The sequence below is a fragment of the Cyclopterus lumpus genome, chromosome 19, assembly GCF_009769545.1.
Source record: "Cyclopterus lumpus isolate fCycLum1 chromosome 19, fCycLum1.pri, whole genome shotgun sequence".
NCBI lineage: Eukaryota > Metazoa > Chordata > Actinopteri > Perciformes > Cyclopteridae > Cyclopterus > Cyclopterus lumpus.
In genome coordinates this window covers 2,075,468-2,102,147 of record NC_046984.1, presented here as the reverse complement: position 1 = coordinate 2,102,147, position 26,680 = coordinate 2,075,468, and the positions used below count along the sequence as shown (strand labels likewise).

General features: G+C 42.9%; 1 protein-coding gene across 5 annotated transcripts in view; it reads right to left on the bottom strand.

Annotated features, from left to right (window-relative positions):
- Positions 1–26,408, bottom strand: part of exoc6 (exocyst complex component 6) — a 36,438-nt gene extending 10,030 nt beyond the window's left edge. The window contains exons 1-21 of one of the 5 annotated variants that reach the window (XM_034558205.1): positions 25,656–25,696; positions 25,531–25,576; positions 18,596–18,767; positions 16,257–16,304; positions 15,973–16,063; positions 15,277–15,322; positions 12,300–12,353; positions 11,244–11,394; positions 10,984–11,148; positions 10,632–10,700; positions 10,309–10,392; positions 10,128–10,174; positions 9,708–9,828; positions 7,922–7,993; positions 7,727–7,824; positions 6,730–6,835; positions 5,638–5,747; positions 5,373–5,484; positions 5,158–5,292; positions 4,393–4,572; positions 94–235 (exon numbers count right to left, since the gene is read on the bottom strand). In XM_034558205.1, coding sequence (XP_034414096.1) covers positions 94–235; positions 4,393–4,572; positions 5,158–5,292; positions 5,373–5,484; positions 5,638–5,747; positions 6,730–6,835; positions 7,727–7,824; positions 7,922–7,993; positions 9,708–9,828; positions 10,128–10,174; positions 10,309–10,392; positions 10,632–10,700; positions 10,984–11,148; positions 11,244–11,394; positions 12,300–12,353; positions 15,277–15,322; positions 15,973–16,063; positions 16,257–16,304; positions 18,596–18,727 — 1,963 coding nt within the window. In that variant the 5' untranslated portion in view covers positions 18,728–18,767; positions 25,531–25,576; positions 25,656–25,696. The other 4 variants (XM_034558202.1, XM_034558203.1, XM_034558204.1 and 1 more) reach the window with 4 other exon arrangements.
- Positions 26,409–26,680: the final 272 nt, after the last annotated feature.

Here is a 26,680-nt window from a genome sequence, read left to right as displayed (position 1 = left end):
TACATCGGGGCTATTAGAGGTTTACACCTTGGCAGGGTTCCTTCCAATTATACTTTCATCAATAAAACTAAACATCACATGTATTGTACTTACATTCACACTGAATGACGTCCAAGTTGAATTGCTGAATGGCCCCCATACTGATCTGTTTGAGTTCTGTGTCCAGCAGCATCTGCATCAGTGACGTGGACAGATGCTTGCAGGCTGACATACAAGCCGTCTGGGCCACTTTACCCTACAGAGAGAGGGACAGGGGAAAGGAGGTAGGAGAAGGAAGGATGAGAGGATGCAAAAGAAGGAGGGAAAGGTGGAAGGTGTAGGAGAGATTAGGATGGGGATGAGAAAGACAGAGAATGAGCACCCCGATCTGGGTAAAGACCACTTGACTTTCAGCGAGAGATGTCTGAGACTGGCAGACGGGCAAAGTGAACAGCTGGTTGCCAACAGGACAAGTTGGTTTTGAACCACGACCAAACCAAAACACGATTTGCTGCTGCATACATCCGAGAGACCTTTCAGCCTCAGCAAACACTCACTGCAGACACAGTCTACCTTCTCTGCACCACGTATCCTCATGTTTTACATCAGTGCAGACAGAAAGGTGCATGAAGCTTTTGCAGCAGGGATTTCTATCCACATCCGGCATAATGTCGATACGAATTGCAATGGCAATAATTGACAGTAGCAAGAAACAATGCATGTAAAACATAGAGAAAAGCATGGAGACAGAGCATGTAGGTGCTTGGTGTGACAAATGTTGTTGATGAATGCCATGGGGACTTGGTTAGAGCTCTGTCCTGGAAGCAGGAACCACTAATGTGTGCAGTTGTGGAGTGAGAGGGGGGTAATGCATTGAACAAGATCAAGACATAGAATGGGTGATTCAGTTTTCATCTTTGATTTTTAGAACATCTGGTTGGAGTTACACCAAATCCCCAGAATATGTCTTCACTTGGTCCTTGTGGTATCTACGAAATTGAGATGGTTGCCACTGAAATGTCTGATGCAATACAATGAGGTAAATGGGATTTTATTAATGGTGCTCAAACAATGCAAAATGAGATGAAAAACGCGAAATCTTTTAACATGCATGGTAGACGTCAACACATGGTTAACGTTGTGAATTCCCACAAAACGACTTTAGTTAGGTTTAGGCAACTTTGGCTAGGGGGCAAATTAGTACTTGTGTATGATAAGTTACGTACGTTTTGTAAATTAGAATAAGTTGGTTTCACACGGGGCACGGACAGCGGGCTCCAGGGTGAAAGTCAGGTGCCATGTTAAGTTGGTTACGTTCGTGACATCAGTTATGTAATTATGTTATGCAAATTACGTATGTTAATTACTTTAGGTGACAAATTGAGTATGTTGCATGATGCAAGTTAACTACGTTTTGTAAGTTAACATATGTTATTAAAGAAAGGGGTTTTCACACAGGATACGAACAGCGGTCTGCTGGGTTTGTTTGACCCAACCATCTATCTCATTAAAGAGATTTTTATGTCAGGGACCCACATGGATATGATAAAACATGCCTTCGACATGAAGTCAAATCATCATTGGGTCAAACAATCTGTCTATGAAAGGAATGAGAACATATACAGTGCTATTGACATGTGTTCTTTGTAAAACGTCACACCAAAAACTAAAAGCACAACCCAAGACATGCAGGTAAGGCACAACACAAACTCAATCAACAACTTTACATACGTAACACGCCACATACCTCCACAGCAACATGTGTACAACTCCAAAGTGAATAAGAATTGTCAGCGTTTCCAAAACTTGAGGCGTTCTTTCTGGATTTTGCGCCTTTTAGTGTGCAGGCATGTTTAACTCATTATCCACCTTGTAACATGTGTAATTTATACCTCCCCTCAAGTGTCTAAAACGCTAACAATAACTTTGAATGGATCTTTAAATAACAGGAACAGAACAGCAGCTCAACACAATCCATTCTCAAAGATACCCATGCAAAAACTCTCAAACATAGGGATGATGTGGGGACCCCAATGTCAAGGAAAATGCACAGCCGATTATCACCCAGATCAAAAACAATCAGCGATTCCTGTTATTTAAAGATATGAGAGTAAAAAAACTAATCACTGATGGCAATGTGCAAAATGGTTCTTTGAACCCAAGAGAAATTTAAGTGGTTAGCTTTAGAAAACGAAAGAATAATCTACAGCTTTCCTTTGTTTGAGCTCCACAGCATCCCTTTTAACATCCTTCATGCTGACAAACAGGAGTGATACATGGTGTGGCAGCAACGAGGTCATTCCATTCACTCTAAGCTGGTATCACATCTCAGCCTATTGACTGCAAGTTTGTTCGATCACAAAATGTAATTGCTGACTCTACAGACTGGCAGCCACATCCGGCATTCACACACTCAGTTTTAAGTCATCGTTTTTTTGACACCCTAAAACTGAGCCGTTTGAAAATGGTCTCCAAATATTTCAGCTTGGGGTTTTAGTGTAGACGTGGGAAATAGAGCCTCAAGTGGGCTGTGTAGCAGTAAAGATAGGAAGAGCCAATCACACAGCATGGCTGTTACCATTGAACTTTATATATGTTACTGTGTTTGACGACGACTGAAGATAGGGATTTAATTGATGCCTCAGTGCTGCAACCCAGAAGTTACGTTGGTAGCATTCTGGAACGTGGTCGAATCCCTGGTTTTATTTGTTCAGTTGGAGAAAAATAAGGAAATGAGAATAGCTAAATCATCAGCTTAAAGTCTTGGTGCCTTGAAATCGTTCGCTTTTAAACCGTGATATCGTATAAAAGGAAAGCGGCACGCTTCTTCTCAAAGGGACCACATTAGCCAGAATCCCTTAAATTAGATTATTTAGTCTGAGGCCATGCATTCTCATCCCTCATGAACAGTAAAAAACAAAGATGTTTGAGTTACGAGCACCCAAATGGGCCAATGTAGACCCAAGGTTCCTAAGATTCCACTTGAGCATGGAAGTCATTCTTGAAATGTAGTGACACCGACAACATTCTCAAAGACCATGAAATGCAGTTTAAAGCTCAGAAAAAGATTGTACGTGGAGCTTTAAATTGAGATTACTTTGACACACGTGATGACAGTTGCTTTTGTGCCCGACTCATAACAACAGCACACATCTTTCTGTTCTGAAGTCATGACCACATCCCCACCCACTTCTGAAACCAAATAACCATGAGCAAGACACACTGCAGAAGTAAAATTAGCCACTGAATCCATGTCTTATGGGGAAAAAATTGACTTTGTATTTCAGAGGCATTGACTTAAATTAAATCATCTTTCTTGGCCAGCAAAATCTAGCAGCCATTAGAGGAGCTTTGCCCGTTGCTTTACTTTCAGTTGTGGTGGTTGCTGCTTGGTCCTCTCTCACTCAAAGTCCCTCTGGGCGACTATATTTATTGCGAAAACGCAAACGGACAGATTATTCTTCAACGTTCTCAGTAAGGGTGAGGACAGATGCCAGAAGAACCAACACGCCTGGAGTAGTGGAGCTTCCACAGTCAAACATAAGCATGCTTTTCATCTCCCTTCTGCCCGTAGAATGGCAGCATAGTGTTGTAACAGCAAGGCAGTGATACTCACCGACATCGAAGCATGGTCATTGTTGTTATTCTGAGTAGAGACACCCCCAAACCAACCAAAAATGGCAGAGGGGAAGGGAAAGAGGGAAAGGACAGGAAAAGAAATGTGGCAACAATAAATGGACAGGAGGAGGTCAATTCAACTATAGATATCTTGCATGCTTGACAAGTCAAATGAATCATGGAATAAAACTGGTATAAGTAGAAAAAAAATTGTTACAGTATTGTTTATTACCAGGGGTGTGGATCGGGGGATGGGAGACATGGGAAAATGAAAAATAAGCTACAACTCATTCAGGACATCATAAAAGATATAGGAGAGAAGAGCAGGCAAGTAGCCCACTGAAAGCTGTATCTGTCAGCTTATCTGGGCCAAACACCATTACTCATCAAGTCGTCCACACTTTGATATCACCAAATGGGTCTTGTTGGAAATAATGTCGGCATGTGCAAAAGCAGTATCCAAGTCAGGAACATAGTAGTTACCATGCAGATGGGGAGACCACCAACGAAACACATACTCAGTTCAACTTTAAATCCACAACAGACATCAGTTCACTTTCAGACATTTGGGATGTGATGAACATGTAGCCAAACAACAGTTGGGGTTTAGGGAAAATGGAAATAAATTAGAAAAAAGTACTTATCACATCCCTATTATCAACAAAAACAGTCAAAAGTGCCGCACACCATTTGAAAGTCGAAAAACTGAGTGGAGGAACACACTGTACCCCAGTTCCAAGACAAAGGTGGCGGCTTGAACAGGTCACAGATTAGTGGATGCTGGATCAGACTCACCGGGAGATGTGTGAAGACCTGGAAAGTGGAACGCAGGAAGTTGATCAGGTCCATGAGGTATCCAGAGGCACGGCCGTCCGACTCAGCCATACCCCACTCATAGTCTGCTAGCTGGATAAACTCATCAATCTTCTGGTTGAGTTTGGTATAGATCTCTCCCTCTGCAGCGTGACGAGCATCCTGGGGAATATATTTCATAGGCCGCTTAGAAAGACTTCATAGGACTAAGTACCGTTTAAAATAGAGTTTTATCCCTTAGGAATAAAGACACTAATGAGCATTTAGCAAATCTAAGGCTAGCAGTAACGTTAGCCGGTATGCTGCTGTTAGCCAATGTGGATAGCTGAGTAAGCTTGATTTTACTGTTAGTGATTTGATACAAGCCTGGATTTGTCACTTCTTCCAGACTAGTTAAAGTTGATCGGAAACTGTTGCATTGCAATCCTGTATCACTGTCAGAGTCTCAAAGACAATATCTCTCGTTCTGTTGCATTAATTTTCAGACCATGTATTCTTCTTTTCATACTCAGGGGCCAGATGTATAAATAATGTGCACACACAAAAAACATGCATACACCATTCCCCACACATTAAAACTGGTATTTAGAAAAGAAGTATGTCCGTATGCTCCCCTGGTACGCACACTTTCAGACCGGGCATACACACAGTTTTAGCTGAGATAGCTATGGGTCATATGATATGGTGGTGAAACACGACACATTGCAACAAAGTATATGATTAACACAAAGAAGAATCCACATTTACCTTGAACGTGGACAAGCCATAGAGTCTTGTGGTGTGTACCGTTTCGGGGGAGACATTGGTGATGTTTGTTATGAACTCCTCCAGATACTTGCAGGCCTGCTCCAGGTGCGTGGTGTTGATGATGATCTGCACCAGCTACAGAAAGAAGGTTGCAATTTCAGACTAAATGACTTCTTGGTGTCGATGGTGATTAGTAACTGCAGTGTTGTGCGTACCTCAGTCAGCCCTATGTGAGGTTTCTTGATGAGGTTTTGCAGACAGCTGCTGAGCGTTCTTGTCAGAAGCAGGTTGGTTGATTTTCGCAACATGTCGTCAATCTCTGTAGAACTGGATACAACAAAGAAGATCTTGCAAGTCCAGATAGATCAGTGTTACAAAACAAAGAGGCAAACAGTCAGCAGGATTGGAACTGTGGAGGTGTTCTAGTGTCCACCTCGACATACTAACAGTGGAAAATGGTAATTGTTCCGTGGGACCAACCTCCGGTGTAGTGACTCAGAGAACTTGAGGCTGGCGTAAATTAACTCTTTGACCTGTGTGTAGATCTGAGGGACAGACTGGGACATTGGTAGCTTCTTTGGAAAGTCCTGCTGTTTACACACACACACACACACACACACACACACACACACACACAGAAAACAACCGTATTAAATGACTCCTTATCTAATATAAGGTTTCAGTCAATTCAGTCCTTTGCTTCCATGGTTATGGTTCTATGAACATACATTTTGTGGAGGGTAAGAGGGTGTGGTTGAAAGGCGAGTTTGTGAGTTATCATTGGGGAGCTTGTAGGACGCATGGGAAAAATGTATTAAGCGCTGACGCTCAATATCTGTGGAGCGCGTGCTTTGATCTTTAATGCTGGATGGCTGTGTGTCGGCTCATTTTGGCAGTGCGGAGCAGAGAGAACCACAACCCTTGTCCAGAGGCTCAGAGAACACAAACGTGCAGCGCTTGAAGGTGTGTGTGGATTAGTGGTGTTCCTTCCAGATGTTGCCAACTTTATCTGACAAAGTGTACAGATTTCCTCATTGACGATATCAGGTTTCCTATTGGCATGAGGTTTAAGTCATAAATAGGGCCAAATAGGTGCTTGTGCCCTCTGAAACCAAATCCTCTGCTTTTCTGTCAATTCTCCTTACTCTCGTCATGTGATCGGTGAAATCTGACTGCTGCTACTCTATGCTGCTGTACGGAGGATATTTTAATTGTATAATTGTAGCATCTGTAGACTGATAACGCATTTAGTATTTAACAAATTCAATTTGTAATTTTTATTTATTTGATGAACGTGGACGCTGATCTGCGAAAATGAACTAAATGGGTGCTTGGCAAGTCATGTCATTATTGCATGGTGTATAACACAGGTAACAGCGTGCATCTATGCATGCACAATGAAGTAATCCAAACTAGAAGCCTTGCCTTAAAGTACAGGTTTGAGATTCTATGGGAGCTGAGCTTGTTCAATTCAATTCAATTCAGTTTATTTTGTATAGCCCAATATCACAAATTACAAATTATCCTCAGAGGGCTTTACAATCTGTACACATACAACATCCATATTGTTACCTTCTCTATCTCAGCATCGTGGAAGGGAAAGCGACTCACGACCAGTATATACTCCTCCTCTGTCTCCACTGGGATGGGACTGTAGTTGTCCAACTCAAAGATCTCCCTTTGGGGGAAATAACACAATTTAGTGTTTGGTGTGAACACTTATTTAAGAATCTCTCTCTTTGTGTCACTATTGGGTACTCGGAGTACTAATGTATTTAAAGTGCAGTTTGTTCAGTTGTTATTATCATATGTCATCCAAAGATGACAATATAATGTAATTATTGCAGAACATAAACTCTGTGGCAAACAAATGTTTATGATACTTACACATTTTGTGCAGCCAAATACCCTTCCCAAATGAGCTTAAAGGGTTAGCTCTGTCTGCACTGCTGCTTTGTTAGTGCTGCTTGATACTACTTGGTATTGGGTTATTTTGGTCAATACCTTGAAGGTATCAAGTACCTATACACAGCCCTAATATGTATTCATATAATTTATGTTGTTACACTCTCTTCTTCAGCTTGTTTTGACCACAGACCTTATTTCAGGGATCTCACCAAAAGCCCATCAACTTTGAGACGAAGGAACCAGCAAGAATCCTCTCTCATTTCTGGGGTTCAGGAGTCATTCCTGCAGCACCCGATAAGTCACCCTACAGCTGAACACTTAAAGCTGAACCACAGATGGAGAGCTCTGGAAATGATGACGATAGCCAGCTTATGAATGAAAGGAAACTATATCCTGATCCTTTCGTTGAATTTGATCTGACAGCTTGTATTGTAAGAGTGACCGCAGTCTGTGGTGAGGACTCAATGAGATAATTCAATGCTCCTTGTAACATTTCATTTCTTAAAAGGATAAAAAAACTCCAGCAACACTGCGGACACACAAATGTCTTTGCTGTGCAGCAATTAACTTCACACCAGGATGTACCTCCCTGCTTGGTTTCATGTGAACATCTAAGAAATGTAATAACAGACAAACAGTCACATGTATCGTCTAAGCCCACCTGAAAACCAGCGCCCACTTCTTCAGGAGAGTTTCATTGTACTGGTCTCTGACCTCGAACAGCAGGTCAAACAGCCGGTTGACTGGGAAACCATAACCCTTTGTACACAGACAGAAGATCAAGTGTGTTAATGTCAGTTGTTCTGCACCCTTCAGAGTCCTAAGATGTTCAAAAGAACTATAGCTCTGAATCCACCTGCAGTGTATCAGCGAAGATGACTATGAGGTTCTTCAGCTCCAGGACCAGGTCTGGGTCATCACAGTATGACTGGGGAAAAAAACAAACATCATAGTTAGCAAACAGCACTCAAACTGTCACGATATCCTGCCGAGGAGTCTCTAACGCAGCTGTCAGTCACTGCTGCTATCAAAACTAGGCAGTGATGATCAAATATGGATCATAACGGTGTTAATGCATCGCCTATTTCTCACCTCAAATGCGTTCACAAACATATTTCATAGCTGTAAAATGCCACCATGTTGAAAAAGCTCAAGTCAAAACCAAGCACTTTCTTCCATTTTAAAAATATCTGATAAAAATATATTATATTGTATATTGTAAAAATACAATCTTACACCTGTAAGTGTAAGAAAAATGATGCTTATTCAATGCACTGTTCACGGTGCAAAAAACACCAATTTAATATTGATTATTATGTAGGGAAAGTCACAACAAAGTTGTGATTTCGGATACAGCTTGACAGGCGTAGCGGGAGTAAGTAAGAGGGAGGGGCTTAGCCAAGGGTCAATCAGTACCAACAAGCTCTCTCCATTTTTCAGGAGCGCCGAGTGATTTATGACCCTGAAAGCAGCACAGTGGAGTCCCTTAACGCCGACACAAGGATCCCGACAAACACAGGAGTGTGTAAATCAACTGAGCGAATGAACACAGCCTGAGATTTGACGTAAAGCGGCGGCCGCCTGCCTCTTTGTTTACTCAGACACACACATACACACACCAACAAGCAGCTGGAGACTTGGCTACGCAGCAGCAAATCACAGCAGTGGCAGGAACGTAGACAGTTCTATGAGCCTGCATGTGCAATGTTCTGATCCATGCTATATGTAAATATGACGTCAAGTCTCAGTCGTTCTTATAACTTAGCTATATTAATGCTTGGTAACAGTGTGTTGTGAGAGATTTGATTATTGAAATATGTGAGTACTAACAGTATGGAGATGTTTTTTTTTTTTTTAACAATAAATTAGAAGTGGTCAGACAGACTTTCTCCCTGTGGGCTGGCCATGCAGTTGGTTGGAAGGGCAGGACCCCTGGCGGTGTGGAGCTGCCTGTGTCATGGCCCAGCAGAGGGGCTGCAGGCCAGGGGGGAGGCCCGGGGCCTTTGTTAGTCGTCTCACCCCACGCTGTTTGGGCCATTCTCCGGCCTGTTAGCATAATCCTCTGGGTCATTTACAAGTGACTGGAGCCCAGCGGTCAGGAATATGCCTTCTTAATCTGCTGTTATTGTTGCAATCTGTCTCTCATTAAGGCCCCAATGACCTCTTCTTTGGCAGCATGCGTATGTGTGTTTTGACCTTTTCTCCTGAGAGTGACATCATTAGGCTGTTTGTGGGTGCACTGACCTCCTCAGTGTTGTGTGTGTGTGTGCACGTGTGTGTGTGTGTGTGCGTGTATATATACATATATATATATATACACACACACACACACATATATATACTGTATATATACACATATACATATTTATTTATATATATATATATATATATATATATATATACACATATATGTGTGTATATTTATATATACACACACACACACACACATATGTATATATGTCTATATATACACACACATATATACATATGCCAGAGAATGAAGGTTCTTCCAGGATAAATAGATCCACAGCAGGCTCTATTATCTCTAAACAGTCTCTCTTTTTATCCACAGTATGCTCCCTGCTGTGTGTGTGTGTGCGCGTGTGTGTGCGTGTGTGTGCGTGTGTCTGCGTGCTGCTTACCGAGTGTGTGCGGAGCACAGCGATGATCTTGGACAGGGCCATGTTCCACAGTTCATCGGTGAAAGCTCTGGTCACCAGACCCTGCGTGGCGTGGAGGATATGGTCCTCCACAACAAAGAACCTGACACGCACAGAACAAACATACATCTCAATACATTTATTTATGTTCACATTGAAACCAACAGGACTGACAATGGTTTCAAAATTCCAGGAATATTCCAAGTGGAAACTTTCCATGAAAATGAACTGGAATAAAATGGAAATATATGAGTTATTTGCAGCTAGAAACTGACCGTTTATAGTGAGCTAGCAAGTTAACGAATTAAGAAAGATACTTTGAGAATTTGAGCCACAATGTGCTGTGTAAAAATCCAGGAGTTGTAAATAAACAATAAAGTGAAAATGGGAGGAACATCTTACCCGACTATCTGATTGAAGTATCTTCTGTAGCCTTCCACCGTCTCGTGCTGGACAAAGACACAGAAAGCCATGTTTGCACTTCATATGTGTGTGTATATATGTGTGTATATATATATATATATTTTAAAAAAGCATAACTTGTTTCCTGATAATGCTTTCTGAGCCAGCTTGTGTTGCTCACCATGTTAGCCTGTGGCTGCAGCACCAGCCGGGCCTGTTTCTTCCTCTGCTTCCTGTAGTAGTTCTCAAATGTTTCTCGGTCTCCCTGCAGACACAGAGAAATAAAACAGGCTACAATAACTCCAAAAGTTACCGACATTGACAAAAAGAAGGACATTTGTTTTGCTCTCGCACTCCAGATGGCCTTTATATTTATAATACAAATAATGATAACAATATATGTAAAAGATTGTTGTAGACTTTAGAGAACACTACGGATCACTCTCCTAAACCTTGAAAGCAGAGGTCCTACACAAGTGGTGAGGGAGACGGAGGAACACCTACCAGCACGGTGTAAATGTGTAAACACCTGTAGACGGGGGAGAAGTCCACCAGGTCCTGGGCTGTAAGAATCTATCAGGACAGATGAGAACGCAAGAAAGTTTACTTTAGACTCTTTGGGACTACAGCAGCCAAAAAGAAATCACTTTCTCACAAGGACTCTAACACCCATATAAAGTATATAAAGTATATATATATATATATAGAAATAATATATAGAAAGTAATGACATTTATACACCCCAAAAACTCCCCCATTTACATTTAGCAGCCATCACATCAGAAAGAACCCCAGTTTACGGCTTTTCTCTGCACGATCACATCCTGTCCAACCCGACCACGAAGCGCTTCCTCACCTCTTCATCAGCTTCCTCCTCATCTCCCGTTTCGTCGGCCGTCAGCAGGCGGCCGTAGTGAGTGTGAGAGTGTGTCCGTCCGTTGAGAGAGTACACAGGCTTGGTGTAGTGGCCCATGCTGGCCTGCTTGGCTACAGCACTGTTAAAGGTCCTGTGCTGCTGTGCCTGGACACACACACACACACACACACACACACAAAGTTGATAAATACCTTTTTAAATCTATTGTGGGCATTGTTTTAAAGCACAAACCCTCATACCTGTCTCATGGCGGTATGTCCAACCTTGTCGGAGTGTTTTCGGATGCTCTCCAGGAAGTCCTTGAGGTCCGACATGGAGATCTCCTTGATCTCCTCTCTCAGTCTGGGCAGGTTTTCAGCCATGATCTGACAGAACCGGTACTGACTTACCCTGCCGGAGACACAGCAGAAACAGCCCAGTGGTGTCCACATTAAAGAGTTCAGTCTAATCCAACCAGCATTGTCTCATTTGACATGAACACAAATCAACCACATCCAATAATGAGACCATCGACCAGTCAGTGTCATGCTACTACTACCGAGGTAACATTACTGTGATATATTGGTTATACTTCCAGCATCATTTGAGATTGAGCTCAGGCTCTCCTTCCCATTACAAGCAAATGTGGCCAAAATCAGTTTTCTCTGCTCACATGTGACACAGATCAGGAGGACAGTGTGAATCAGATTAATTTTCACTTTCATACGTGCGTCCTAAATCCAAACAGGCGCAGATCGCCCACCATTACCTCTCCACTGTTGGAGAAGAACCTCTCTACACAGAACTGTATGGGAGTTTGTCATTGGTTCAGATAACTAATAATTTTACCCAACATAAGAGGCCTTTCCTATATCATGGAGGTCTTCTGCTAACTTCAACGTCATATTTCACTGAGTTGAACTTCCATTGAACAAATCCGTAGTTAAAATGTGTAAACTGGGAGAGGAATGGTAAAGCCTTGGTTATAGCCCCAAATGGACGCACACACAGACGTGGAGTAGCTCTACTTTAGCGGGAGCTATACTTTCCACGTCCGCATGACGTACATTCTGTTATCAGAGTTCGGCTCCGTGGGGACGTCGGCGTACCGCCATGTTGTTATGGTGGACCTCAGCGGCCCCAGCGTAAGTGGAAAGTAGAACTTTGGCTTACATCTGGCACATTAATGCTCTCAGGGAGCGCTGACGGGAACCAATCTACTAACTTTTCAGAGCCATCTTTGAAGCCTACAGAGGGCGAACAACGACTGTTCTCAGTGGAGTGTTCCATCATGAACCTTGATAGTATAATCCTACCTGGGAATGAAAACCTTCTCCAGCTGCTCCATGGTTTTCAATGCAGCATAGTATCTGTAGAGACAAACGGTGTAGCTTCAGTTAGGTTGCGGTCACAACTATGCCCCGTTAATCAGAACCATTAACGGGTAGGTTCCATTTTACTTTCTTTCTGTCCGTCATAAAACAATAATCAGGTTACCAAAGGAACACTGAAGCAGCTCTGCTTGTTGCATTACTTCCCCCAGTTCATACATGGCATTGGGAGATACATTCCTAATGAGCTTGTAAGTGATGGGAACAAAATCTACAGTCCCAGTTCAGTGCAATAATATTATATAAACTTTCTCGGGAGGCTAATTTGAGACTTCGGCAGTCCGAGTTAGTTAAATCAAGTGCGTATCACTCCTCTGCAGCTCAGCAAAGAAACAATGTCCAGGGAAGCACAAAAAGGGAATTTCAAAGTAAAAAGCCTTTAGCTTTGGAAGATACCCTCTTGATTGGTCTACTGAGACTGCCTCCGTTTATCTCCACATGCACTTGATGTACATTAGGACTACGGAGTTTGTTTCGCATCACGTACGTCGGAAGCCCAGAGTGTTAGCAGGCGCTGGAGAGTACTATTGCACACAAAGTAGTACACCGTCTTCAGAGTGCCTCCAGATGGAGTTGTGTGAAGTCTGACCAACGTGTGGAGGGAGGTGTGGAGTTAGAAAGAAGTAAGATGATCAGACCTCGGAAGCCTGCTCCTTATCTCCACTGCAGTCTAGAGACTCCGGTCGAGGTTAGCTACTACTAGCACGACACGCTGATGTCAGCTGCATTGTGGGTAATGTAGGCATGGATCTCTGGTTCTGCTGCTTGCAATTTGATCTTTTGAACATGACTGTTCGGAGAAAAACTGAATGTAATTTAATGTAGTAATATTGTGACCCGCGTATTAAAATATGGTGGGATATTGCTTTGTCCTTTAGATGCCCTATCGACCAACTGCTCACATTATGTCTAATACATGGCACGCAGTAAAGTGTGAGGTTTCATTCTTAGGGCTTATTTGGCTACCTGTGTTCCAAAGATATTGTGCTCTTTCGGCGTGCGCACACATCACAAGGGTTCAGCCTTAGGTCAGTGTGCTGAGCTCCCATCATTAGGCTGATAGGCAGGCTGTGAAGGGATCTATTGGTCAGTCAGCGAGTGTAAACTGTGTTGTACCCACATGAACAGAAGACAGCCTCATAAGCTGTACGGTGAAACGGTTTGTCACAGTGCGGAGCTCCAGGAAGGAGGACACAAAGACCGCAAGTGGCAGGAGACGGAACAGAATGTGACCTGGGACCTGGCACATACAGTATAGACAATAATGTGCATTTGGGTATAGAAAATCATTTATTTAATGTAAAGTGTATAGGTTATGTCATTAGTGCTTCAAGTAGGCTCCACATACACACACAAGTCCCACTAGGTGGCTGGCAATGGTCTAATTGCCTCGGATTGGCTGTGGGCCGTGACAGAGCTGCAGTGAGGGGGCCTTGTTGTGAACAAGGGCCCACTGAGGGTCAATTGTCCTGCCAGTGAATGGCCTCTTCCTTTTGGTACACAGTAATGAACAAGAAAGGGTCATTATTTTCCTGTCCAGCATGAACTCCCCACCCCTCTATATACGGATAGGCATGTAAATAAGACCAGACATGAAGTTCATGGGGTGGAAATAAAGTTCAGTCAAACCCGCGGAGCAGTGGAAGCCTAGGTCATGAATACTGGATGAGTCTGCAGATTGGTTTGTGAGAATGTTTGATGACAGCAAAAATAGATAAACACACACTTCAGTGGACAACAGAAACATGGATAAACTCTTGTCCATGTATGTAGAAACACTTCCATTTACCTAGAAGTGACTTATGAGCAGGTTGCAAAGCAGACTTCACCTGCAGAGTGCAGGACTCCGGCGGCATGAGAGGAGGCGGACTCTGTGATGCTCACTGCTCAAACAGTCAAATGTTACGGTCAGTGTTTCAATTTAATGTGAAGATGTCAGCCATATTGCCCAGAGAATTGTTTTGTTGCTGCTGTTGGCCTTCCTCCTCAATGCAAGTTCAAAGATTGCACTCCGGGAAAACACCACTGGTTTTGTTTGTCATGTTTTTCTTGTGTTGCAAATGGGCTACAATTAAGTTGTCTATTGACAGTAAATTGCCCTTGAATCCTTAAATCCATGAAAAATGTTCATATTTATGAAGGTTAATATTTACACAATGGAATGAGAGTGTGTTGTTGATTAATGTGTCTGTATAATTTCATGAGGGATGGCTGATGTAAATGGCCAGACAGTTGTGTATGGTTGGGTGTGATATAGGGATGTCAACAAATAATCTAAATTTGAAAAACTGTATAAAATAATAATAATCTTCGACACAAGGCCATTGACATAATGCACAGAAATAGACATTTTAATAGTTTTTGAGGACCAACTTTTCAAACAGCTCTAGATCAGAGATGAGCTCTGTTACCATGCCCAGCAGTGATGAGTACACCTCTCCATCACTGACTCAAGGTGAGACATTGAACCGCTGGAAGTCAGCAAAAACAAGATTTTCACTTGCTATGGGCAGCTATGTTGTTGAAAACATAGCTGCACAGGCTCTATGGGTTGAAAAGTCTGTTGAACCTGTGGCCACGCCCCCTGCCAACTAGTGGGGACAAAAACCTCTAAACCTGTGCAGCAGCAATGTACCGTAGCCCCATAGCGCCACGCCACTCTATGGTCTGATGTACTTACAACCACACGCAGCTGGGATGTAGCATGGCAATCTAGTGCTACGGGTCATCGTAGCTGCACAGGGTGGGGGAGAGAGTGCTGTGACCACTAGTAGGTGGGGCAAGTCCGATCAGAGACTGAATGAAGTTACACTTTCAGAATCTGGCATCCTCGTCAGTTGTTTTCATTATCACGGGTTATACGTCAGTCACACTGTGATGAGAAGCTTTGTGAGATCGGTACCTTTTGGATTCGAGCTGCTCCTTGAGTTTGCTGTACATTTCTAGCACTGCAAAAGAAAGAGAAGACGGGAAACAGGAGCGGTAAGTTTGCTGCTTGAAGCATTTTGCTCCAAATGTACTGTACATGATACATAAGTGTAGAAAATAAAACATACAGCACGTAAATGTTCAACTAAATAATAATATCCTCAGTCCAACTTAAGAAAACCAGGCCAAACCACTAAATATGTCAGGTCACCGGTGGATTGGAGCCTCTCAGGTGGTGACCAGTGCTTGTTGCATCAACCCTGCAGCAAATGGCTCCTTAAGGGGTCAATTATATTCATAAAGCATCCTCATACTCAGCTTCTAATGGTTATTGGACCTAATCTTCAATTAGGTTGGCAATAAGTGCCATCTATGAGTACTTCTATTACATATATTCTATACGCTACGGGATGTAAGAAATGAAGAACTGAAAACGGCTGACCTCAGCTTAGATATGTTTTTAACATGCCCGTTGCCTAGAAGCTAGTGGGTCTAATCACCAAGTTAGGTTAGTCACTCAAGACATGCAAGATTGGAAGAAGTGTGTTGAACTGGTCACATTCAAGGCACAAGTACACATGCGTGGCCTCCGGAAGCCCCCTGAGGTAACGCCTCGTCACGCACGAGAATCAAAGCGGCGCCCGCATTGCGACACGAACAGCGGCGCTACCTGGTATACAGAGATGGAGCTTCTCCACCGTGGTGGCCATGTTCCTCTGCTGGATCCGACAGCGGATCACCTCCTCCGTCTGAGCTGTCACCTGAGGGACACAATGGGAAAGGAAACAATGAGAAAGAGGCCACCGCCGCTAACGACTGGGTTAAAGAACGGTCACGTCTAATTCCGAACCGTCTTCGCAGTTAACAAGCAGGCGTATGCCCAGAGGACACAATGCAAAGCTGCCCTTTTTGTCCCATGCACACTCATGCATACACGTGAAGACGTGAACTTACCTCCCTCCCAGCCTCCTGCAGTCTTCGATTAGTGTCCGTCACTTGACCCTTTCAAAACAAACAGACATCAGTTTAAACTGTATAGCCTTCAGGAATCTCCCTATATTCTTCTTTTCTCTACCTATGTCTACTGCACATTTCTTCAACAAATACCATGCGCCTTATTCTTCTGCTCCATTGTTGTCCAAACACAATGAGCGACATGGTTCTTCATTACTATGAACACACAAATATAGTCTTGACTCGACCCCATAGAGCACCAAATTTGGATTAAACCGCCATTGAAAATAGTCCCCAACACATGCACTACTTTCCCGTTTGAGTAACTTGTGTTGAAAACTACAGGGACCAGTTTGTTACATATAAAATAGATTATGGACAGATTTTTAAGAGTGAGGTCTTTAGAAGGAATCAATGGGCCTAGGGCGGAGAGCCACAGACGGAGACGGACGAACACTTTAGATTTGTCCACAAAGAAGGGAAACGCATCATAACATTTTTTAAAGCTGTTTTGGGAACTGTTGCAGGCTGAAAACATAAACACACAAGTTTAGATTTTGAGAACTGTAACATTTTATTTTCTTGGAAGTTTACATCTATGAATGAAAGGTCTTCCAGTCTTGCGTTTCCCTGTTCTGTTCTGTTTTTTGTTTCTGTTTCTCAATAAGTGTTCAAAAATGTAATCTAGAATTGGTCCTTAAAATTATTTCTTACCTTTTTAAAAATGTTCTGACATATGTGATGATGAATATGACGTATATAAACATTTGGACATGTTTGGAAGTCTGGCTTCTGTATTGCTGTTTTTGATATCTGGACGAAGATTCAGATCGAAACGCAGTTCTTCTGAATTTTTCTTCTTCTAAAAAAAGAAAAAAACCCTGTTTTAAAATGTCGACAGTTGAATGCTTTGCGAGAAGGTATGAATGAGCTGGTCTCGGTTGGACCACACATGCTGTCACGTGTCCGTCCTTCCTCTCCCTGTCTGTCTGCTCCCCCTCTTCATACCCTCTCCTTTCCCTCACTACCTCCCTCGCTGCAGCTGCTCAGCCTTGTAATCAGCTCATTGTCCATGAAGGGGCAAGGACAAAGGCAGGCAAATTCAGATTAACCAGGCAGCGAGGACCTGAACCCGTCGCCGGTGCACTGGGCCTTTCATGGGGTTTAATGGCTTGTGACAGGCTCTTTCTCACAGATTCAGTGACAAACTTCTCGATTCTGGACGGGGATTTTTGAACTCTCGGCTCTTGTCACACGGCTGAGAGCCATGACCCAATTGACCAGTCGGCTTTTTGATGACAGGCCTTTCAACAGCGAAGCTTCCAAACGAGGGAGGGTGGGTACCAACAAAATAATCACTGCTTCGATTTTTTATTATTATTAAGCTACTGTGAAAGCATAAGAGACGTATTGAGAAACTTAACCAGGACTGTGATCCAAAACAACATAATGTTGCACTGGGCAGCTAGCAGGGAGTAGAACCTATGACCTTTCCATTGTGGGACAGCGTCTGTGCTCATCAGCTACCGTGTCCCATTACAGAGAACAGCCCCATCAAGAACAAGTGCTGATTCAAAGGCCATTAGATTTAATATCAATTCCTGAAAATGTTAGAATTTTCGGATGAGGTGAACAGTTTTTAAGAGTTGACAGCAGAACCTGTCGTGCTTGATTCACGTAACAATCGAGAATTCTTATCTTCCAGACAAAGTTGTAACCTATAAGGTAATGAATAGAAACATGTTTTGAGTGATGATGACTAGCTCTTAAGTGATGTAATGGAATATTTCAGAACTAGTTCTCGTTGTCTCTCTAAAAAACACTATAAAAAAAGCACATATTTCATCCATCCATCCATCCATTATCAGCCGCTTATCCGGGGTCGGGTCGCGGTGGCAGCAGGTTCAGCAGGCCGACCCAGGCTTCCCTCTCACCCGCAACACTTTCCAGCTCATTCTGGGGGATCCCGAGGCGTTCCAAGGCCAGCCGGGAGATATAATCCCTCCAGCGTGTCCTCGGTCTTGACTAGATGCCCGAACCACCTCAGCTGACTCCTTTCGACACGAAGGAGCAGCGACTCGACTCCAAGCTCCCCCCTGATGTCCGAGCTCCTTACCCTATCTCTAAGGCTGAGCCCGGCCACCCTACGGAGGAAGCTCATTTCGGCCGCTTGTATCCGAGATCTCGTTCTTTCGGTCACGACCCAGAGTTCGTGACCATAGGTGAGGGTTGGAACGTTGGCACATATTTCATTTGATTCTTTAACAATCTAATTGGCCACTATATTTTGAGATTTGGCAACTCACGTGGGTTGCAGACCAAACTGTTACGTCTCTTACCATCAGTTTCTCAGCATCAGCGCGGACTTTGAGGAGCTCCGTGATGGCGTCCACAAAGCCCTGGTGGTGGAAATTGCACATCTTCTCAATCTCACGGTCATGGTTCCTTATCCTGGCATCCAGCTTTTCCATGAAGCGCTTGTGGGCGTTGGGCTGGTCATCGTAAATAGACCTGGGAGGGGCGAGGAAATGGGAGTTGAACAATGAAATGTTCGTATATCACTTTGTAAATACATCCATCTACAGCCTGATGGAGGTTCCTTTTTTAACGATAGCTGCACTGGACATCCTGGAAAAGCTGACGCGATACTTTTTGCATTTGTTGGTCAGTGTGTGTTACAGTGTGCATGTAAAGTATTTACAATATGGCACAATTCATTTTTATGAATAATAAGGATTCAATACAAAACCCCAAGATAACTCTTGTTTATTCCAATGAAAGTTGCCCATACAAAGTAAGCAATACAAATCAATCATGGCCCTTCCCATACTACAGGTACACAAATCAATGTCACAGTGACAAACCCACAGGACCATGACCATCTTACAGTTCCCTTCAGGTCAACAGAGCTTCACCATCTTACAGTTCCCTTCAGGTCAACAGAGCTTCACCTCTGGCACTGAATGTTGGACTTCTACTCACCAGATGGACAAAAACAGGATTGCACACAAACACTAATGTTGCTCTGTGTCGGCTGGATATGGAAATTGCCTCGAACCCATGGAGGCAGAAAGCTGGTTTGTACTGATTTATGGCTAGAACAATGTGAGCGGTAATACGGGAAAATGATTTGGAGGGACGGAGGAGGAAATGGTGTGTCAAAGAAACCCAACATCCAAAATTATTATCATTGTCTTATAGTGCATTTATCACAACTCCATGGTTGTTGAACAAAAATGAATCACAAGCTACAAAAGGCTGCCTCAGGCTTTGTTAGAAGTTTGTGATGTCAAGAAAGGCAAATAACAAGCATAGAATGAGAAGTCAACCGTCTCTATGTATGACACCATATATGGTCATGGTAATGGGCTGCAATTATATGGTGCTTTTCTAGTCGTAGCGGCCACTCCAAGCACGACACAAGCGTGAAAACATAAGCCATCTCCTGAAGACAATCTTTATTTAACAACGTAAACCCAAGAGAACCACATGTATTGTGAAACAGCTTCCTGCATCAGACATTCTACTTTGATAACAGTCCAAACCTTCTTTTCCTCTCAGTTTCAGCTAGGGCTGGATGGTACGGCCCAAAATGTGTAACACGGTATCATTTTGAAGCACACACAGTAAAGGTTTATATCACGATATATATTCGTTTTTAAAATGATTGAATTCTTATTTTACATGTATTGTATTATGATACAGATAGGAATGAATTACACTATAATAACTGTCTGCTTAAGTTAGGTGTTCCTCCACAGCTTATGTTGACAGGTCTTCTGTGTGTTCTTGTCTTAGAGCCGGTAAACGACCATGCGGCGCAGAGGGCATTAGATTAATCAGAATCAGAATCAGCTTTATTGGCCATGTATGGGTGCACATACAGTACAGGGAATTTGACTCCGGTTACACGTACGCGCTCGTCGTACATACATTTAAATTACAAATACCAGGATAAATATAAAAAGACATTAAAGACAACAGAGTAGCAACATGTATGTACAATATAAAAACAACAACAGTGACAATTAATTGGGGATGTTAGTGCAGAAAGTGGTGATAGTGCAGATGGATGTGTCTGATTAAGTGTTCATCAAAGTGAATGGCCAGAGGAAAGAAGCTGTTCCTGGGTCTGCTGGTTTTGGCGTACAGTGCTCTGTAGGAGGAGTTGGAACAGCTTGTGTCCAGGGTGTGAAGGTCTGCAGTGATCTTTCCAGCATGCTTCATGACTCTGGAGGTGTACAAGTCCAGGATGGAGGGCAGGCTGGAACCAATAGTCCTGACTATCCGTTGTAGTTTGTCTCTGTCGTGTTTGGTGGCCGATCCAAACCACACAGTGATGGAAGAACAGAGAACAGACTGGATGATGGCGGAGTAGAACAGGATCAGCAGCTCCTGAGGCAGGTTCCTGAGCTGGCGCAGAAAGTACATCCTCTGCTGGGCCTTTTTCTGGATGGTGTTGACGTTGGAGGCCCACTTCAGGTCCTGGGAGATTGTGGATCCCAGAAACCTGAAGGTCTCCGCCGCAGACATAGTGCTGTTGAGTATGGTGTATCTCCAGGCTCTGCCTGGTATATATTCAAAATTCATACCATAGGGTTACTTTCTGTAGCTTACCTTCCTTACCACCCCTAGTTTCAGCCCTCTATCCTGACTAAAACTGATTTTGTTGCTTCCCCTCCTTAAATCACTATTTCAGACAGAGACGTGTGTGACTGAGAACAACTATATTGTTAACTTGGCTGCATTATAACAACGTATTGGTGACAGAGAGCAGGAGGCCTGTGAGTTCATCATCTACGGCGGTGAAGACTAACACACTGTGGCAGAGTTGTCGCCCTACGTGGAGCAGACGCATGGTGAAGACCTCGACGAGGGGCAAATCATTTCCAATACAATTTTGCTTAGTGGTGGCATGTGCACTGACGTCCACGATGCCTCATTATGTGTGCACATGCTGAACAACAGCACGACAAAAACACTGGGAACCAACATCCCTGTGCTAGTGGTGGAGGCCAAGGTGGCCAGTTGTTTGCACATTATTGTAAAACAACCCTGCTATGAATCACTGCCGGTCAACCCCCCCCACACACGCACGCACATGCACACACACACACACACACACACCTCAACGGGCACAGATGGTCGTGTGTACATACACTGAGTCTGTGTGAGAAAGAGAAGGAGAGAGCTGGAGTGTTTAATAATCATGTGTCGTTGTGCATTCGTAGAAATGTGTGTACTTGTGCAGAAGCAGGTACCATTGAAGAAGGACATTTTTCTGAAGCAAAATCTTGGTCACACAACAAACACACATTGTGTGGTTGTGATATTTTACATGTACTTTGAAAATAACAGGCATCGTTCTCCATTTAACAGTACGTGGTTTTTGGCATGTTCCAAAATGGAATTAACGAAGAATTTCACTTTCTCGATGATATCCAACCACTATGTATTGTCACTTAAATGTCAAGATTCAAAAGCAGCGAAGACCTGAACTATTTGGAAAAGCCTCGTACCAACCGAATACTTCAATGTAGAGGAATCTTAAAACAAACTCATGGGCCTTTAAGTTGAACATGCTCCTGATATCAGGTGGTTAGAAAGTGATGAATGAGCCCAAAGCTTCACTACAAACATCCCCATCTGCTTCAGCTGGAGTAACGGCTCCATCTAGTGACGTGGAAGAGAAACTGCTACATTCACAAATGAATGATACAAAATGATAAACAAATCAGACGCTGCTTTGTCTCACAAAATGTTCATCCTATAGTCCACATCATTTGCAGACGAGTTTGAAGTTGGCTCTATTGCCACAGTACCCGAGTCAAATGTAATTACATCTTTTTAATGGGCCATATTTCTGTTTTAGAGCTGAAAGAGGAGGAGCTTTCTCTCATTCACTGTTCCTGAAAGGGGTTCAAAGAATAATGAATGATTCATCAACTTACTTTTTTTTAAATTTAATGTATAGAATTCTTTTTTTTAAAGTGCATACATTTACAGTCCAATCGTTCTTGATAAATGACTCACTGATTACCATAGAACTCCTTAAGAAATTGAATCTAAGAACTATATGATGTAATGAACAGCAGAGCACGTGCAAACTGTACATGTGCACGTTCACGTAGCCCAGTAATCACCACTCTCCATGCGACCATATGAGGTTCCTCTTTCCTGTATTAATAATTAAAAACAGGTGGTTCCTGAAACAAATAGATCCCCGTTTCCCTGCTTCCTCTCAGGGCAGGAAGTGGCCACTGGGTCACAAGCACTGCGCTTTATCATTCTACCTTTCAACGGAATGAAGAACAATCACACTGTCGTTTTTGGATGTTAGTGTAGATTTTTTGTGCTTTTTCAACTGCTAGTACCAGTCTTAAAACAGCCTACAGTATTGTCATAGTGCCTGTTACTTGCACATATAGATAGATAACGGTTGATAAAGTTTCAAGTCAAGGTCGGTTATTCCTTCCACAAGATATGTGGTCTGGGAATATTGTGTGCTACACTGTACGCATTGCTTTGAAGTCATAAACATGTGGTTATAGAAATTGAGAAGGGTGATGGAAGAAGAGTGTGACATCAAAATGTGAGTCTTTCAGGTAAAGCATGAGACACGTGTAAAGTTTGAGTATCTGGCAGCTGCTCTGCAAGTAGGGATGGGTGATACGGATATGAATATTTTTGACTAAATACCTTGATATCGATATTGCAACATATTCTAAGGTTGACTATTGTGCTTTCACAAAATATTCACACAATAAAATGTTGATAATCAGTAATGTGGCTAAAATAACAAATATGGGGGGGGGGTTAAAAAGACGGATTCTTAGATGCATTCTCTCTTGAACGATTATGACTCGATGCAGAACAATCAATAAATCGGAAATGTAAAACTTAATTGTCAACGTTATGATTGCCTGTGACTCTGGGCTGTCCGTTCCTTACCGCTGCCCCTGAACGCAACAGATGTGATACACGTGCGCCTTGTTTATGTTCTAAGCATGGATAAATACTAGCGGAGTTCTGGTGAGGCCGGCTGATGAGAGAAGTCTCTATTATTTATTTGTGAATAACAGCAGCTCGTTATGTCAAATAATTTAGAACATGCTGAATTCTGTGTTTTTACTACGAGGATGCTGCTATAGGCCAATTGTATTTATTATCTTGTTGGTTCTCTTTGCAATGTTGGAAATGTAGCCCTTCAGTTGGCACATCTTTTTTCTTAGTTATAGAATATTAAATTAATAATAATGGAAGTAAATAAATCCGTTTTTAAAATTATGAATCACTAAAAATATGCAGTGTTTCTATAAAAATAGCTAAAATAAAAAGTGAGAAAAAATAAATCATGGACTAAAAATGTAGAAATTGTTTTAATAAACGCATTGTAGCCCTCTGAATCGAATCATAGGGTGGGTCCATATCACAATAGCATTATCGATACATTGCCCAGCCCCATCTGTAAGTGCTCTGTGCTGCACTGCAACTGCAGACATAGATAATAGGTATCATGAATATAGGTATATAGAAGGAAAAAAAGCTTGTGACAAGACTATTTGTGACGGTCACGTGATTTCTGGCATGCAGGCTTTCATACAGCAAGTATTAACTACGCTTAAGGCAGTGCCCTTCTGAACAAGCCTAGACTGTATGTACTGTAAAGATGGACAACATGACAGTTCACCCAAAGTGAAGCCAAAACATCTCTATCATCCTCTTGTGACTGGCTGCAGTATAGTTCATAAACCCTCACGTTCAAGGATGGGACGATGGATCAAAAAATCATTTTTATACCCCCCCCCCACACACACACCCACCCACCCACCCACATTGACAGTAGGGGTGCACGGTATAAAAAAGGTACAGAAAGTACACCGTGCGGACCGTGAAAGACTAGATATGCACCGATCAAAACAGGCAGGGCTATTGTTGATAGTTTGCCGGTTATATTTACACATGCTGATGGTACTGTGGCACAGACAGCAGCGCCACACACACACCACATGAACAACACAAAGTTCACAATTTGTCACAACTGCAAGTCAAAATAAGCCGTGGAGGAACAACCTTCAAACATTTGGAACAACCGATTTAATCAGACACTTATTATATTGTAATTTATTCCCATGCATGCTGTTCAGAGTAATTACAGGGCCTGGCTCTTCTGCCGATAGCAGAGTTTATATATTCAGCTAAAAATACAATAATTTGTTTTCTGTTCATTTGAAATGCCTGTTTTATGTAAATAACCACCATAGATGACAATAACAAATCAAAAAAATATAACATTTAGAATGTTTGATGGTTGACATGATGCCATGCAGTTGCCATACCAGAGTGCAACCCCTTCAAAAGCAACTGTATTGACTTTTGTATGAAAAACGAATACACTGTGACATATACTGTTACCGTTCGTGCTTCGAAATTATACTGTGATACAAATTGTAGGCCAACATTTGCCCTAATTGGCTGCTGTGATTGCTAGTTGTTCTGAGTAGTCGTAGTGCAGGAGGTTTGCGAATTGTATGTAGAGTAGGAAGATCTTTAAATACCGTCTATGCTTCATACAGACACAGACCATGTTGCTAGCTAGCTTAGCAACATCTGCACTGTGTCCCAACTCAGCGTCAGCGTCCTACAGAGGCTGCATTTGAAAGACATTTTAGTTAATGTTCCTTTCATCCAGAGAGCGCTTTATGATTCGCGTCTCAGTTTATCCATTCACAGTTTAAACGTTATCAAGGCCAAATATAAAGCCAGGTGTGTCAATAAAATGGGACAGCTTTAGGAAGATACATGAACATCAATGATAAGTGGCAGCAATCATCGCCATCCTCATGTTAACAAAGGTCAGTCAGGGAGTCATACCAATCGAGCCCGAGACACATATATGATATCAGTGATATCATATCAGGTAAAGCTCTTTTGTAATCATGCATTAGTCCGCACCCGGAAGCAGCTATACACAACTGCTGGGCCACCCTCACTGTATAAGCACAGTCACCTGCATGGAGCAGGAGAAAGGGAAATGGACACTGAAGCAGTCAAATGTATGCAGACATCATGGACCATTAGAAATCTGAGCAGATCAAATGTGACCTTAACACTGAGGTTTCAAACTATTTACCAGAGGGAAACTCATCAATCATGAAAGCGCCGTGATATTAAAGCGGGCGTCATTTTTCACCAAACAATCTAGAAAGAATGGCAGCGGTAATGAGATCGTACACGGAAACTGAAACTAACCGAGGCGTTGATGTAATGTTACCTTTAGGGCATAGATTCACTCAGGTATGCTGCACGACAACCACGGCCTACGGGCATGACGACGAGACAGGTGTGTGAGAGACAGGTGGAGCCATTCAGCTAAACGCTAGCTTGTCAAACTAATACCTGTAATTAGGGCCTTTGAAGCTAGCTCGGCAGCTAACATAACTAACATAACCAGTGCGGCGTGCTGCGGGACATTAGTTTGAGCCACCCACGTCATGTCACCGCTACCAGGCTCATTGGGAACCACGTCACAACACCGGATTTTCCAGATGACTCATCCAACCACCGAACCGTTATATTGGAATGTCACCAGCATACATTTCTCTAATTTCTTAAATACTACTTGGGCAACTAGCTAAATATTGATAACAAGATGTGGTGTGTCACAGCCACACCCACCGCTGGTGTTTACGTATTGACAGGTCATCAGCCGTCCATCAATACAAGACAACTTGGAACACGAACACACGCACGTGCACACTACACGGTTTTGCTATAGCTGCCTTCAAGTGAGCCAGTGGTCACTGGCCTGTTGGCTAACAAGTCAGCAAGGCTCGCGCTTTATTTCAACACCATTTAGCCTGTTGGCTAAAATAGCTAATGTTAGCATGCCAGTGGCTTGGGCAGCCAAGCTAGCTCCTGAACAAAAGGTCTTATAACGCACGAGATGCGGCAACACGCACGGACATTGTGACCGGGGAGGAGGTTTTAAGAAGCCGCGTATGCTTACCGGAGAGTGGGTCCAACACAAGCCGTGTCAGTGCTCTCAATTTCCTGTAAAATCCGCTCGTGCTCCGTTATACACTCCAGGGTTTCATTCTCCGCCATGATTGTTATGTGTGTATTAGGCTATCGCTGCAGCGACAGCTCGATGTGAGGTCTGGCCGGTGGGGGGCGCTCTACAGCTGTACTCAATTCAACGCAGCAGCTTCGTTTCCACACAGTGTCCTTCCTGTACGTTACATTAAAGTTAGTCACAGGGACACAGTTGCACGTCCCCAAACATTTAGCCCACACACTGTGGCCATTGACAACATTATAGCTGCCTCCATTGGTGAATTGTAGAGTGTATACAAATGTATTTCAGCTTGTATGCAAATTATATGTAGAGTAGGAAGGTCGAGACATGTAACCTTCATTCTACA